Below are 16,109 nucleotides of genomic sequence, written 5' to 3' on the forward strand. Positions count from 1 at the left end.
ATCTACTAATGAATGAGCTTCACTCAACAAGAGATGACTGAAAAACTTCAGCAAAATAAAATTATGATATTTACTATATTTAATAGTAGCTTTCAGACTAAACCAACAGTAGGAACGAGAGTGCAAAACCAATACACAAACATTATATGTTGCAATCAGGTAGAAATAAAGCAACGAAAAAATGGGAGCAGAAGTTACATTAAAATAATTGATTGCTGTATAGACAATAAGCGTTAATTAAGGGCATTAAAACCTGACAAACTAGATAGTAAATATTAATAAGAAAATGGAGAATAAAGTATAAATACAAAGGTAACCACTAGAATAAAAATTCTTAAGTATCAGCAAAAAATTTTCATAAAACTACAAATAGTATACATTGCACAGAAAATAAACAAAGCAAATATAATAATAAAATTTTACATCAGGCTTCAAACCAAACATTCAGTCATATGAATGATGAGTGGGCTTGACTCACCTATTTAGCTTATTTCAACTTGGCTTACAAAGCTAGAACCAGCAGTATACTGTATACAAGAAACAGAGTGATGTAAGAAGACTAAAAATAACGGATGGACAACGAAATACAGGGGAAATGAAAACAGTAAGAAAATAGGGGAGGTGATCGTGATATTAGGCAAAGTAGAATCCAAGCCAAAAAAATATAAATATGACCCCAAATCTCCTTTTTTTTTTTGAGACAGAGTTTCGTTCTTGTTGTCCAGGCTGGAGTGCAATGGGGTGATCTCAGCTTACTGCAACCTCAGTCTCCCAGGTTCAAGCGATTCTCCTGCCTTAGCCTCCTGAGTAGCTGGGATTATGGCGCCCGCCACCACACTCAGCTAACTTTTTGTATTTTTTTTTTGGTAGAGACGGGGTTTCACCGTGCTAGCCAGGCTGGTCTCAAACTCCTGACTTCAGGTGATCTGCCCACCTTGGCCTCCCAAAGTATTGGGATTACCGGCATGAGTCACTGTGCCCAGCCCAAATTTCCTTTTTAATTCTAAAATCTGTTATTCACAATAAAGACCTAACATGAATATGCATGGTACCAAATAACACTGCAAACATCGTTATGAAGCAAAAGCTGCAGGGGATGCAGGAAGACAAAGATAGAAATGCATCAATAATGGGAGATAATAACAAGCCACTCTCACTGTAAGACAAAATAAGTGGACCTTTTATTACCAATACATTCTCATTACTCGTTAATGGTCTGATCAAATTTTTCATTTCTTTAGTCATATGGAAGAAAGAGCAAAACTGAAGGAGATACAATTGTTAGGCTGTTATAGTGATCCAGAAGAAAGATAAGGAGGCAGTCTGAAGAGAGGCCATACCAAAGAGGATAGGGAAGATGGCAGAGATGTTAAGAAAGTATGTGGCTCATATAGATTCTATGGTTTTAGGAATTCATCCATTTCTTCTAGGTTATCCAGTTTGTTAGCATATAATTGTTCATGGCAATCTCTTATGATCCTTGGTATATCTGTAGTATCATTTGTAACATCTCTACTTTATTTTCTAATTTTATTTTAGCCTTTCCTCATTTCTTAGTCTAGATCAAGGTCTGTTAATTTTATCTTAAAAACCGTTAGTTTTGTTGTTCTTTTCTGTTGTTTTTCGTTTGTGTTTCATTTATTTCTGCTCTGATCTATATTGTTTCCTTCCTCCTACTAACTTTGGCCTTAATTTATTCTTCTTTTTCTAGTTCCCTAAGATGTAAAGTTAGATTGTTCACATTCTTTCTTCTTTTTCAATATAGGTGTTTATTGCTATTAATTTCCTCTTGGGACTGCTTTGGTTGCTACCCATAAGTTTTGGCATGTGGTGTTTCCATTTTCATTTGTCTCAAGACAATTTTTAATTTCCCTTTTACTTTCTTCTTGACTCACTGGTTGTAAGGAGCATTTGGTTTAATTCTACATATTGTGAATTTTCTGACATTTATCCTATTATTAACTCCTAATTTCATACCACTGTGGTTGAAAAAGATACTGGATATGACTTTAATCTGCTTACATTTGTTAAGTTTTGTTTTGTGGCTTAATGTATGATCTATTCTGGAGAAAGTTCTGTGTGTGCTTGAAAAGAATGTGTATTCTGTTGTTGTTGGATGAAATGTTCTGTATATATATCTATTAGATCCATTTGTCTAAAGTGTGGCTAAATTCCAACATTTCCATATTGATTTTCTGTCTGCATGATCTGTACATTGTTGAAAGTGGGTATTGAAGTCCCCTACCGTTATTGTATTGCAGTTTATGTCTTCAGATCTTTATATCTTTGCTTTATATATTTAGGTGCTCTGATGTTGAGTGTATATATAATTGCTATATCCTCTTGAATTGATCCCTTTATCATTATACAATGACCTTTGTTTCCTTGTATACTTTACTTAAAATCTGTTTTATCTAAGTATAGCTATCCCAGTTCTTTTGGTTTCCATTTGCATGGAATACATTTTCCATTCCTTTACCTTCGAACTGTGTCTTTTTTTTTTGTTTGAGATGGAGTCTCATTCTGTCACCAGGCTGGAGTGCACTGGTGCAATCTCGGCTCACTGCAACCTCCAGCTCCCCTGCCTCAGCCTCCTGAGTAGCTGGGACAACAGGCGTGTGCCAACACACCCAGCTAATTTTTGTATTTTTAGTAGAGACGAGGTTTCACCATGTTGGCCAGGATGGTCTCAGTCTCTTGACCTCGTGATCCACCCGCCTCGGCCTTCCAAAGTGCTGGGATTAAAGGCATGAGCCACCAAACCCGGCCCAATCTATGTGTCTTTAAAGGTGAAATGAGTGTCTTGTATTCAGCATAAAATCAGGTCCTTAAAAAATCCATTCAGTCCTTCAAAAGAATAGTGATGTCTTTAGTTTGGAGAATTTAATCCAATGATATTCAAGGTGATTACTGATAGGTAAGAATTTACTACTGCCATTTTGTTGTTTACCAGTTGTTTTGATAAATCCTTCATTCCCTTCTCATCTCTTGCTGTTCTCCTTTGTGATTAGATTTTTTTTTTGAGTGATATGCTTTGATTCCTGTAGTTTTTTTTTTGAGTGATATGCTTTGATTCCCTTTTTTTTTTTTTTTTTTTTTTTTTTTAATCATTTGTGTATCTACTATAGGTTTTTGCTTTGTGGTTACCATGGGACTTACATAAAATTCCAGCAATGACAGGCTATATTTCAAGCTAATAACTAAACTTGATCATATAGAAACACAATTTTATGTAGTTTTATGTTTTTGATGTCACAATTTAAATCTCTTTATATTGTATATTACTTAGAAAGTATTGGGGCTATTATAATAAAAGTTTTGTCAGCCGGGCTCAGTGGCTCACACCTGTAATCCCAGCACTTTGGAAGGCTGAGACGGGCAGATCATGAGGTTAGATCGAGACCATCCTGGCTAACACGGTGAAACCCCATCTCTACTAAAAATACAAAAAATTAGCTGGGCGTGGTGATGGGTGCCTGTAGTCCCAGCTACTCGGGAGGCTGAGGCAGGAGAACGGCGTGAACCCGGGAGGCGGAGCTTGCAGTGAGCCGAGATCGTGCCACTGCACTGCCCTCCATCCAGCCTGGGAGATAGCGAGACTTCGTCTCCAAAAAAAAAAAAAAAAAAAGTTTTGTCTTTTAATCTTCTTACTAAAGAGATGTGATTTACACACCACCATTACAATATCTGAGTATTCTGAATTTATCTATGTAATGCTTTTACCAGTGAGTTTTATACTTTCATATGTTTTCATGTACTAATTAGTGTAACTAGTGTACTAATTAGTGTAACTAATTAGTTATTTCAGCTTGAATAACTCCCTTTAGCATATATTAGTTTCAGGCAGGTCTAGCGGTAATAAACTCCCTGTACAGCTTTGTCTGAGAAAATCTTTCTCTTTCATTTCTGAAAGACAGCTTTGCCAGGTGAAATATTCCTGTTTGGCAGTTGTTTTTCTTCAGCACGTTGAATATATCATCCCACTCTTCCCTGGTCTGTAAGGTCTATCCTGGGAAATCTGCTGTTAGTCTTATTGATACTGTCCTTAATATAACATGCTTCTTTGCTCTTGCTGTTTCCAGAATCCTGTCTTTATTATAACATGCTTCTTTGCTCTTGCTGTTTCCAGAATCCTGTCTTTAAGTTTGATTATATGTCTTCATATAATCTTATTTAGATTGAATCTTACTGGAGACCTTTGACCTTCTCATAATAGTTTATATTTATATCTTTCCCCAGATTTGGGAAGCTTTCAGCTATTATTTTTTTCAAATCAGGTTTTGAAAAACCCTCATCCTTATTTCTATAATACATTTGTTAGCTCTTTTGATGATGTCTCATAAATCCTGTAGGCTTTCTTCATTCCTTTTCATTCTTTTTTTTCCCTCCTTTGACCATATATTTTGAAATAATCTATCGAGTTCACACATTTTTTTTCTCCCACTTGATCAGTTTTGCTATTTTCTTTATTGCATTTTTCATTTCATTCATTGTATTCTTTAGCTCCAAAATTTGTTTGGTTCTTTTAATGATTTCAACCTGTTAAATTTATCATTTTGTTGATTTATTGTTTTCCTGATTTCATATAATTGATTCTATTTTCTTGAAGTTCACTGAGATTCCTTAAAACAATTTAAATTATCTGTTAGGCAGTTTATAGTCTCTATTTGCAGCTTTTAGGAAATTATTGTTCTTTTAGTGGTGATATGTCTCCTTGATTTTTCATGTTTCTTGTTGCCTTATGTTGATGTCTGTGCACTTGATGGGGGTAGTCATCTCTTTCAGATTTTATGCACTGGTTTCAGTGGGGAAAGCCTTTCCCCTATGAGAGGGTGCTAGGCCCCTGGCTGGGTGAGGTGCAGTGGTTCTGGTTCCAGACAGGACACAGCAGTATAGTCTCCATGGAGTTCTGTTAGCTGAGGTCAGTGTGACAAAGATTGCAGGGATCCTCAGCAGCTGATACCGTGAATGTCCACAGCAGTGGTGAGGGCTATTGGGATTGTCAGTGGCAATGGCTGCTAGTTTCTCCCAATCTCTTATTCTCCCACCAATGAATCTTTGGACAATGGGATCTCTTTTGGCACAAGGTCTGGCTTGTGTGCCTGCTCACAGTGGCAGTGGTACAGGTGTCTGATGAGTGGCATGTAAAGCAGCCATGGAGCCAAGTCTTGAAGTATGAGCATGCAGAGGGACTATGGCTCTGGGATCCAAGGCATTAATGGCACTAGTGCTGGGATGAAGGCACCCCCACTTCCATGTTGGTGCTTATGAAGTAATGGGTAAGCCATGGAACCTGGGACAGGACTATGGGCATGAATAGAGCTACAGTGGCTCCAGGGTTAGGGGTGCCAGCTAGCTCTCTACGGCAGCTAAGTTTGTGCCCAGAGCACAGGCATGCACAGAGAGACCTTGGCTCTGGGGCCCACACATGATCTCGCTTGCTATGGTTCTGGTGTATGAGACATGGGTACACACAGTAAACCCTCAGAGTAGGGGTCAGCAATGTGGGCACCTGTGCAACAGCCACAGCTCAGAGGTTGGGGGCATGCACAGGGATGGGAAATGTGGTAGCTCCAGTCCCAGAACAGCACAAGAGCACCTGATTCTTAGGGGTTATGGGAGTGTGCAGCCACATCTCCCTCTATGGGTTCCTGGACACGAATGGCTGTTGGTTACCTCTGTTGCAAAAGATGCCACTGTCCTCTGCCGAGCAGGCTGCTGGGAGCCACAGCAATTTACCTGTACAGCTTATACCAATATCCTCTGCATTTCTTCATTCCTAATCATCTCCTGGTGCCTCAAGTATGCCAATTTCAACAGCAATCCTTTCTGTGAATATTACTCTTCTTTTTTTCCTTCAGTATGTTGCTGCAGATTCTTAAATAGATCCTTGAGCACTCTCAGGGCTATTCTGGTTTGTGAATGGCTATTTTTTTTTTTTTATGGGGAGATTAAGGCTTGTAGATGTACTACTCTGACATATTGGTGACATCACTCCCAGGACTTTCTTAAAATGCCAGTGAATAGATTCTTAAAGTGGCCTCCATTATGTTCTCATCTCGGTTTTCACATCTTTGTATGACTCCATCCCCTTAAGTGTGAGGAGGACCTGTGACTTGCTTCTAAGCAATACAGTAGTGCCCTCTTATGTCTGGGGGATATGTTCCAAGACCCCTAGTGGATCTCCAAAACCACAGACAGTACTGAACCCAACTGCCATTAATTGGAACACATTTCTGTTCATGTCTTCCACCCACAAATTTAATGCTTTTCCAGTCTTAACCAAGCACTTATTCACTGTGACTGTAACTTTTGCAGTTTGAGGTGTGACAGCAAAACTAGCACAAATTTCTTTTTCCTTCTTCACAATTTCACAGACGATTTGTTCTTATAGATCTTAGCAATCTCAGCATATAATTTATTTTCTTTCATTACTAAGCCAAGAACTTTCACCTTTTCATTTAAAGGGGACATTTTATAACTTCTCTTTGGCATATCTAAATTGCCAGCTCTTGTGCTTTGTGGCCATTATTAAAATAAGGGTTACTTGAACACAAGCACTGAAATAACACAATCGATCTGATAATGAAGATGACTACTGAGTGACTAATGGGCACATAGTGCAGACGACTGGATATATCTTTATTCCTATATATGTTTTTTAACTTTGTTCTGGAATTCAGTTAAGTGGCTTGGAAAGAGTTTGATCCTTTTGTCTGTTATATTTAAGATTTGTTTGTTAAGACTACTAGATTAATACTCAGTCTCTGGAAAATTATTCTGTATTACTATGACAATTATTCTATACTACTACTACCACTATGTGTACTCTATCCAATTCCCAATCATGACATTTTCCACTCTAGCTTGTGGAAAATGTCACCTCTAACTCTTTTAGCATAGGTCAGTCTTGGCCTAGTCTCGAGTAGTTTCCTCAAGGCATGCACTAATCAGTGCACAGATGCTCAAAGGTGACCCTCTGCATACTTCTAGTGTTTTCTCTCTGTAAGGCAATCCTTCCTTCCTCTAGTAATCTGTTTTTCTGACTTGGTCTATCTGGGCTCACAGCTCCATTTCCTCAACTTGGATAGTCAACAAGCTGTTTCCCAACCTTGGACTACAGCTTGGAAACTCTCTCAAAGCATTAAGAGAGGACAACTGTAGGACTCATCTCATTTGTTTCCCATCTCACAGGGATCACTGTACCTTGTTGTATGATGTCCCATGTCTTGAAATCATTGTTTCATATGCAGTTTGTTGGTTGGTTGTTTTAGGCAGCAAGGTAATGGGGCCACTATCTTGTCTGGAAGCGTAATACTTGAGCTACTTCTTATGAAAAAGAAAGGCTGACTCGGGGTTAAAACAAGAGCACAGAGGACAGAGCAAAGAGTCACAGAATTTTCTCATGAAGCAGGACAGAAGACCTAATCAAGAAACTGGCAATATATGCTTAATTTTAAAATTTCTAGTGAACAGTGACTGCTATAGTCCTCCTATTTTCTTACTTTTCCATCAGTGTGCCTATTGCACTTAATGCATGTTTCTCTTACTATTGTGTTTGGTGAGTGTTTGTGTGGAGGGGGTGCAGATCTTATGTCTCTTAAGTTCACAAATCTTCAGACTGAGTGGAAGCATACCTGAGTAGTTTCATCTCCATCTGGGTCTGCTTCAGAAGAGACCTAAACCTCAAGCCTAAGCCTAATGACTGACTGGGATGAAATTTTCTTGAGAGGATCTGAATATATTTTCATGTGGGAGAAATACAAATTTGTGGCCAGAGGGTAAACTGGTGTTTACACTCCTTCTCTCAAGAGGCAGAATTATGACCCCACTTCTTGAAAATACATGGGCTCTGTGACAACTCTGACACACAGAAAAAAATGACACTGTGACACTATCTGGGCCCAGGCCCCAAGATGGCACCTTCTACCTCTTATGTCTTGGAACTGTCCTTTGGAATGGTTGTTCTGGCAGAAGCCAAAGCCATATAGCAAGTCCAACTGCCATGAAATTGCTATATATGGAGAAAGTCATGCTAGCTAGTCCCTAGCTGCTCCAGTCATTCTAGCCCAGGCACCAGACATGTGAGTGAAGGAGCCATGTTGAATATTCTACACCAGCATATACCATATGGAGAACAGAGGCCCTAGACATATAGCTTCAGTCATCTCCAGATGTTTAAACCACTCTAGCTGAGGCCCCAGACACCATGAAGCAGAGGCATATCATCCAGCTGAGCCCTTATCAAATGCCTCACCTATAAAACACTAGATATAATAAAATGGCTATTACCATAAGCCACTAAGGCAGGGAATTTTTATTCACTAATGTATCCCTTACATGCAGAACGGTGACTGGCATATTAAAGACACTGAAGTACTTGTTGTAAGCCAACTTAAAAATGGTATTTCTAGATCACCTAGAAAGTGAGTGCAATGGATAAAAAATAAGGTTTGAAAGTAGGCATTTCAACATTTAGAGGCTGAGGAGATGAAGAGGAACCAGCAAAGGAGACTGAGAGAATACAACTAGTAAGAAAGAAGAATAAATAAGAAAGTGTTCTAGAATCAAAGTAAAGAAAGTGTTTCATAAAGGGGAAATGATCAAGTATGTCACGGATATGCTGATAGATAAAGACGAACACTGAACATTAATTCTGGATTTGCTAGTGTGGAAAGTCACCAATGACCTTGACCTGAAGAGTTTAGTAGAATAATGAGGATGAAGTTTGACTTCATCCTCACCGCACTGAGAACAGAATTAGAATGGAGGAAGATAAAACAGACTTTTAAAAAATGAGTTTCCTGTCAACTGCAGAAAGGACCAGAGGGGAGATGCAATGCCAAGATTTGCTGTTGATATATTATAAAAATATTTTTGCATGCTAATAAGAATAATCCTGCAAAGAAGAGAAAAAAATAATAATACAGAGAAAAGAGGCAATTTAATTGTTGAGAAGGGATAAAATCCAGCACATAAATGAGTGTACTGGTCCTAGATAAGAACAAAAAAAAATTTATCTGGAATTAGGAAGAGAAAAAGTAGAGTTCACAGGTATGCATGCAGGTATACTGATAAGACGTGCTACAAATTTCCTTCTATTTGCTTCTATTTTCGCAGTAAAATAGGAAGCATGGTCATAATCTCAGAATGAAGAGAGGGGAGATGTGAAATAGTCCTTTAGCACTGTACTCAAATATACTTGGCACATATCTCACTTGAGAACTTATCACATTGTGCTGTAATTATTTACGTACATATCTCTTTTTCCACTACATTATAAAATAATTTAAGGTATAGGAAGTACTTTTCATTTTTGCATTACCAGCACATAACACAGTGCTCTACAAACAAATGTTTGTTAATTTGTTGATTGAATAAATTAGTGTTACTGATTCAAGATTTGGGAGCAAAGTCAAGAGTTCTAAAATAGCAATCAATAAAATACTGTCAAACATCTACTTGATACATATGCCTAAGTGTACGTTGCAAATATTCAAAAACTGAAAACATTAAACTTCAACTTATTTATAAAATTTAAAAAAAAACTACAGACAGAACACAAACATTTTGTTTTTTAACATATTAAGGAAGTAATGAGATACTAACATAAAACGTAGAGACATGGATGAAGCTGGAAACCATCATTCTCAGCAAACTATCACAAGAACAGAGTATCAAACAACACATGTTCTCACTAATAAGGTGGAGCTGAACAAGGAGAACACATGGACACAGGGAGGGGAACATCACACACCGGGGCCCGTCAGGGGGTGGGGGGGCTAGGGGAGGGATAGCATTAGGCAAAATACCTCATGTAGATGATGGGTTGATGGGTGCAGCAAACGACCATGGCATGTGTACACCTATTTAACAAAACTGCACGTTCTGCACATGTACCCCAGAACTTAAAATATAATTTAAAAAAGAGAAAAAACAATGTGTAGAGCTGTAAGTTACACTGGAGTATACCTCACACTGAATCTAGGTATCCAACATTTCATACAAAAAGGTTCAGCTTCCAAAAAGTCAATAGCTGAAAAAAAAGTTACTACAACAATAATTTCCATTAAAAAAAAAAGTAGGAGCACTCAAAACATAAAAATCCTATACTTACAAAAAATGACTATGGTGTGAGTTGAGAACAAGTAAAAATTACGTTCCTTGGATCAAGTAAGGGACAACAGAATGCCCCATACTCTCATCCAGGCATTCACACCTGCAATCCCAGCACTTTAGGAAGCTGAAACAGGAGGATAGCTTGAGACTAGGAGTTCAAGGCTACAGTGAGCTATGATTGGGCCACTGCACTCCAGCATGGGTGACAAAGCCAGACTCTGTCTCAATAAATAAAAACAAAACAAAAAGATAAAAACTCTCATTACTTAAGATTTTAAGACAATCAGTACAACTCAAAACCAATGATTTAGCTACAAATTTTAACTTTCATGCAAACCCCAAACAACCCTAAAATGTGTTATTTGGAAGTTACTTTTAGAACCATCAAAATTCAAAGATACTATTTAAAAATCCAGAAATAAAAACAAATTTGAATCATACATATTTTCAGTATCATTTAATTCTTTAATACTTTGGGGACATTTCCTTTAACAAAAAGAATAGAAGTGATACTATATACTGCTAGTAGGAAATTAAGAGCTTTTCTATAAAATCCTATGAAATTAAAATTAAATCGTCTTATTTTTAAAAATGCAAAAGAAGCCAGATAATAGACTTAACGACCATGAAGCAGACCCACTTCCCTCTGAACCAAGGATTTCCTATGCTTTCTAGATATCCCTTCAGAAAAGGCCTTCTCTAAATTAACTGAACAATTTGGAATATCAAGAAGTAGGTAGAGAGCAGGAATGTGAGCAGATCATCGAATAGATGTTTTTACTCCATGATGACTAAAATGAAGTCCATAGAGGCAGGTGAGGAAAAAAATAACACAATCTCCTGATGTGCAGCTGTCACAGACCCAGAGCAGTCTGCTGCTGTGACTCTCTGCCTGCGACCTGAGGGTCAGTTGCTTCATTAGATGCAGTGGAAATAAAACTGAACGGGATCTGAAGAGAAATTTTAAAATGGAAGGTACACCTCAACAGCTTTTACTTTTGGTGAAGTCATATGGCTTCCACCACTGAGCAAACTGCAGTGCTTTTTTCCTCTGATCCTCAAAGCTTTCTCGGATGCCTTTCCTCCAAAGTCTTGGTTCTATATCCAGCATCCCACCTATGATTTCCTTTTAAAGAAAGAGAAAAGCACAAACACAAGCATGTATAAATAATGAAAACATAAACTACTTCTGTTTATTCTGCTATAAAATATAACAAGTAGTTCTCCATGACAATGTTCAAGCATAAATACTAGTTGAAGTTAAAAAAATGTTTTCAATTAATTCTAACTATGCAAACCGTGTGATTCTAAGAGTCCAAGATAGCCGCACCTCCTATCAAGCAATTTGTCCATTTTGCTGCTTATTAGCACATCTACTAGATGGTAAAAAAGGGGAGGCAGAAAAAGTGAAATTTAATTAATTTGATCTCTATTAGAGGCTCCGGTAAACAATTCTGCTAAAATGTTAATCAACTTGTAGCAATTATTAACTTTATTGCTCAACTGCAGGTGAAACCCAGGCTAATGTTCTCTCTCTGCTACCAAGTATATTTATAAATTAGTTTCTTCCACTATTAGCAGGAAATCTTTTTTTCAGGAAACAAAATCCTATTGTAATACTAGTCTAAGTAAACCTATCGATAGAATTAAAAATTATATATTACTTTCATTTAAAAAATCACATTCTCAAGTCCTGTAATAAATGGCTTTTTGGTTATCTGCGTATTATTTTTGATTTCCTTCATGATCCTCTTCCTGTGCTGTTAGCTATAGAAATAAATCAAATTTAGTCATGTGAGTATCCATGTAAGAAAGACATGGGGGAGACTCCTAATGCTTACATGCTTAGAGGGAGGGCAGTATGGTAACAAAGAAAAAAAAAACACAAAAAACAAAACAACAACAACAAAAAACAGACTAAGGATCAAATTCTGCGTAGTCAGTCTAGCTCCACTGGACTGTGTGGTGAGATCCTGCACAAAGCACATAATCTTTCAGATGCAGGTTCTTCATCTTACTTGGGGACCTACTATGCAGAAGCAAATGGCATTTATGTTGTAGGGGCTACAGAGATAATACATAGTTGTCTTCAGACAGAATAGAATCTGGAGCTGTGGTGGGAGCCGTAATAATCCAGCTATGCAACAGACTGTCTCATAAAGTAGAAGGTAAGTGCCAAAGCAGACCATTTGGAGACTCAAAAACAAAACAAAACAAAAATCTAGTTGTTGGATAGACCAAGAGATGCTTCATGGAAAAGGGAATCTCCTATCATCAGGGAAGGGAAATAAAGGGGTCAACAGAGATAGTAGAAAAGAGAAATGGGGCAAATTTAGATTTAGTTCGAGAGCTTCTCAGCATTGGTCCAAATAAACAATGTAGTTTAAGAAAGCCTAGCTTATAAAAGTTTACCTAAAATTGTCTATAAAATACCAAGGTTTGTCTTATCTGTACCATATAAGCTTGACTCTTGTTCTGTTATCAAAGCAGCTGTTAATGGAAAGACTGCCCCCCTAATCTCTTCTAGCTCTCTGAACAACTGCTTCAGCAGCAGACTGCAGGGAGGTCTCGAGCCCACAGGCTATTTCTTAAAAAGCAAATTTTGAGGAAAATGGCTCAGTGACACAATGCTGACAGAGAAAATTTACTTTTAACTCCAAAACTGTATCATATAAACCAGAATGCATGAATAATAATGTGAAGAGAGGGCAATCTCCCAGTTTAATATATACAACTTTTAAAAACTGGATATTTTAACTTTCTTTTTTCTTGGACCAAGTTTTTTTGTTTGTTTCGTTTTTGTTTTTAATAAATCCAGCCATAGAGTTTCTAGTTATAAAGCTCTACTGAGTAACAACAGGATTTTTCAGAACAGTGGGAAACATTTCCTTCTAGTTAAGAAAAAATTCTGAACACCTCTCAAACAACTTTCTGTAACATGTTGCAACAGTTCAAAGATGCATGTAACTTTGTTATGCTGGTTAAACCATTAAGATCAAGAGCATTAAAAAGTGTTGAATCAAACCTCTGGAGTTGAGATTCCTCTTGAGATATTTCTACTCATTGCAGAAGATGGTCCTCTGCAGGAGATGAAAGTGGGGAGCAGGGTGGAAAACAGGGAATCCCAAGCAGAGCTCATTAAGGCCCCTCTTTTTTAGACGGCCTGACTACATAGGGATAAATACGAGTGGAAAGGCCTGATTTACACTAGATGAAAGGCTCACTTCTAAAACTATCATTGCCCAGATTACTTTTAACTGTTTCAGTTACTGCATTAACTTTATTCCACTTCTTGACAGTAAGTAATAAAATTCTGAGATACTTTGTATACTTTAATTTAAAGACTATACACCACAGAATATAAGAAGGCAACTGTGGCAGTGGATCAAAAGATCTGTATGCTAATATCTGCCCAGAAACTATCAGCGTAAAATGAGTCATGTGTTCTTCTTGGACTACACCTTGCTTAATTATAAACAAAAACGAGAAAATTTGTTCTCTAGTTCAACCTTGACTATATGCACCCCTAGTTCTGTCACTTACGAGTGCATTACCCTGGGCAAGTTACCTAATCTCTCTGTAGCTCAGTTTCTTCATTTGTAAAGTGAAATTTATAATAATATCCACACAATAGGATTATTGTGAGCATTAAATGAATGCTTAGCTCAGTAGCTGGCACAGTGTAAGCCCTTAATAAGTTTTAGCAATTATCATCATTCTCAACACAAGCCTGGCTGCCTCCAAAAACAACCATTATAGTAATTGTTGACACTGTCAAGAAATGTTTGGTTCCAAAGTAACATTCCTGGCTCTGTTATATACATTCCGGGATATTTTTATTAATAGTTGCTAGGTATTCTCTCTCTAAAAACTGGGTGGAGCAGTACTCACCAATTTCTTTGTATACTGTGCCCAAAGTTTTTATTTCCCTTCAAAAGAAAAATGTTACCAAATTGCTAACTCTGGGATTTTATCAAATTTGTGAGCATACCTTTCCAAAGTAATGAGGGAATTTGTGCTGATCTTCAATGACATGGGCAAACCCTCCATGAAGGCCAAAATCCACAGAGAAGTAAGGTAACCCTCTGGGTACCTAAATAAACAGACAAATCACAAATGGAATGTAGTATAAAACCAGAAAGTTATATTTAATCCCTCCCTTCTTTGGAAGGACAGTAATCTTAAGCATTCCTCAAGACAAATGTATAAAACGAATTTCCAATTCTAGAGATATTTAAACAATGACCTAACTTTCTGAGTAAAATATCTCATTTTGGTAGCCTTTCAGCCAGACAGTTCATCATTATCTATGAATTATAATCAAATCCAACTATTTTGCTGTCCTTGGGGAAAACCAAGGGGGAAAACTATACTTTTAAAAAATGCAAATGCAGAATAACTTCCCTTAGACTACACAAATAGAGAAGAAGTATATGCCTTCTTGTATTCTACTCACAATGCAGAACAGCAAGAGGGACCTGGCCACATACTTATAGCTCTCCCTGAATCTTTACAGTTACATATTTATCAAAGATAAATTATATAAAAACAATCATAATTTTTTATGAGCTAGTGAAGTGGATACAGCAACACTTAGTTTACCAGTCTTATTTCAAAATATCTCCAGGATTAAATCCCTACTGTCTTTTTCTCTCCCTTCCTTACTCCTTCCTTCCCTCCCTCTCTTTCTCTCTCTATACATACACACACACACACACACACACACACACACACACACACACATTTTAAACTATCTCATGACTAGGAAAAGCCATAAATTCTTGTTTTCTCTATCAAGTAAGTAAATTCCGTGTCCTTGCAAGTTTTGCTTCAAAGCCCAAACTTTGCCACTAGAAATTATCCAAGTAGGTCAATTTATAGCAACATTTCTCCTCCCTAATCCCCTCATATAGTCTGCACTTACTTATTTGAGCACTGAATCACACGGTCCTACTTAACTATACAAATTGCGTATTGTGTCCTTTAAAAGGTACAACGTGGGAGGGCACAGTATGGTATAGTGGAGAGTGGTCACCTTGAAATCTAAGGCAACTAAAATTAGGGCTTATAAAGTTGTTCATGTTATTTAAAAAGCACAAGTAAAAATCTGTTCACGAAATAGTATATAACATTAAATACAGAGAAATGGGTTACCATTTGTGGCTTTAATTTTTCTATATTTCCACATATTTAAATATAATAATGATGTTATGATCTTGACTATTAGGAAACAGCAAAATAAATGAGACAGACAAGGCTCCAATTGCAACTCTGATTCTTGTAAGTGTGTTATCCCAGACAAGTTAATTAACATCTCTGAGTCTCATGAAAAACATGAAGAAATGCCCTAGTCCCCAATTTGCCAAGAATATACTGCCTTAGGTGACAAAAGGGACTTTGCAGATATTATTAAGGATCTTGAAATGAGGGGATTTTCCTGGGTTTTCCAAATAGGCCCAATGTAATCATAAGGACACTAAAAAGAGAGAGATAGGAAGGTCAAAGTCAGAGAACGATGGAAGATACTACACTCTTGGCTTTGAAGAGGAAGGAAGGGGCCATAAGCCATGGAATGCATGTGGCTTCTAAGAGCTAGAAAAGGCAAATGAAAGGATTCTTTCCAGAGCCTCCAGAAGGAATGCAGGCCTGCGGACACCTTGATTTTAGCCCCAAGAAACCCACTTTGCACTTGCAATCACCAGATTTTTAAGATAAATCTGTGGTGTTTTAGGCCAATATGTTTGTGGTAATTTCTTACAGCAGCAATAGGAAACCAATATACATGCCAAAGCTCAACAACCTATGGCATATATGCCAAGATGGCACAATGAACACACTACTACTTTCACACAAAAGGCAACTGCTGCCACAAGGTTCTCTATTCTCTTCCTGCAGGCTGCAAAAGGTACAACCTGCTGCTTGCTAGAAGAGTTGTTAGCAGGCATTGCAAAGGCTCTAGTATCAAAGCGTATGTACATTTAGCACTTTTT

General features: G+C 37.5%; 2 protein-coding genes across 2 annotated transcripts in view; one reads left to right on the forward strand and one right to left on the reverse strand.

Annotated features, from left to right (window-relative positions):
- The window catches only part of ACAT1 (acetyl-CoA acetyltransferase 1), a 976,528-nt gene that overhangs the window by 156,496 nt on the left and 803,923 nt on the right, over positions 1-16,109 (forward strand). The gene's annotated exons all lie outside the window — the stretch shown is intronic.
- The window catches only part of CWF19L2 (CWF19 like cell cycle control factor 2), an 808,601-nt gene continuing 803,055 nt past the window's right edge, over positions 10,564-16,109 (reverse strand). The window contains exons 18-19 of the mRNA XM_050758687.1: positions 14,111-14,212; positions 10,564-11,245 (exon numbers count right to left, since the gene is read on the reverse strand). Coding sequence (XP_050614644.1) covers positions 11,102-11,245; positions 14,111-14,212 — 246 coding nt within the window. The 3' untranslated portion in view covers positions 10,564-11,101. The remainder of the gene's footprint in view (positions 11,246-14,110; positions 14,213-16,109) is intronic.

Source organism: Macaca thibetana, chromosome 14, assembly GCF_024542745.1.
Source record: "Macaca thibetana thibetana isolate TM-01 chromosome 14, ASM2454274v1, whole genome shotgun sequence".
Lineage (NCBI taxonomy): Eukaryota > Metazoa > Chordata > Mammalia > Primates > Cercopithecidae > Macaca > Macaca thibetana.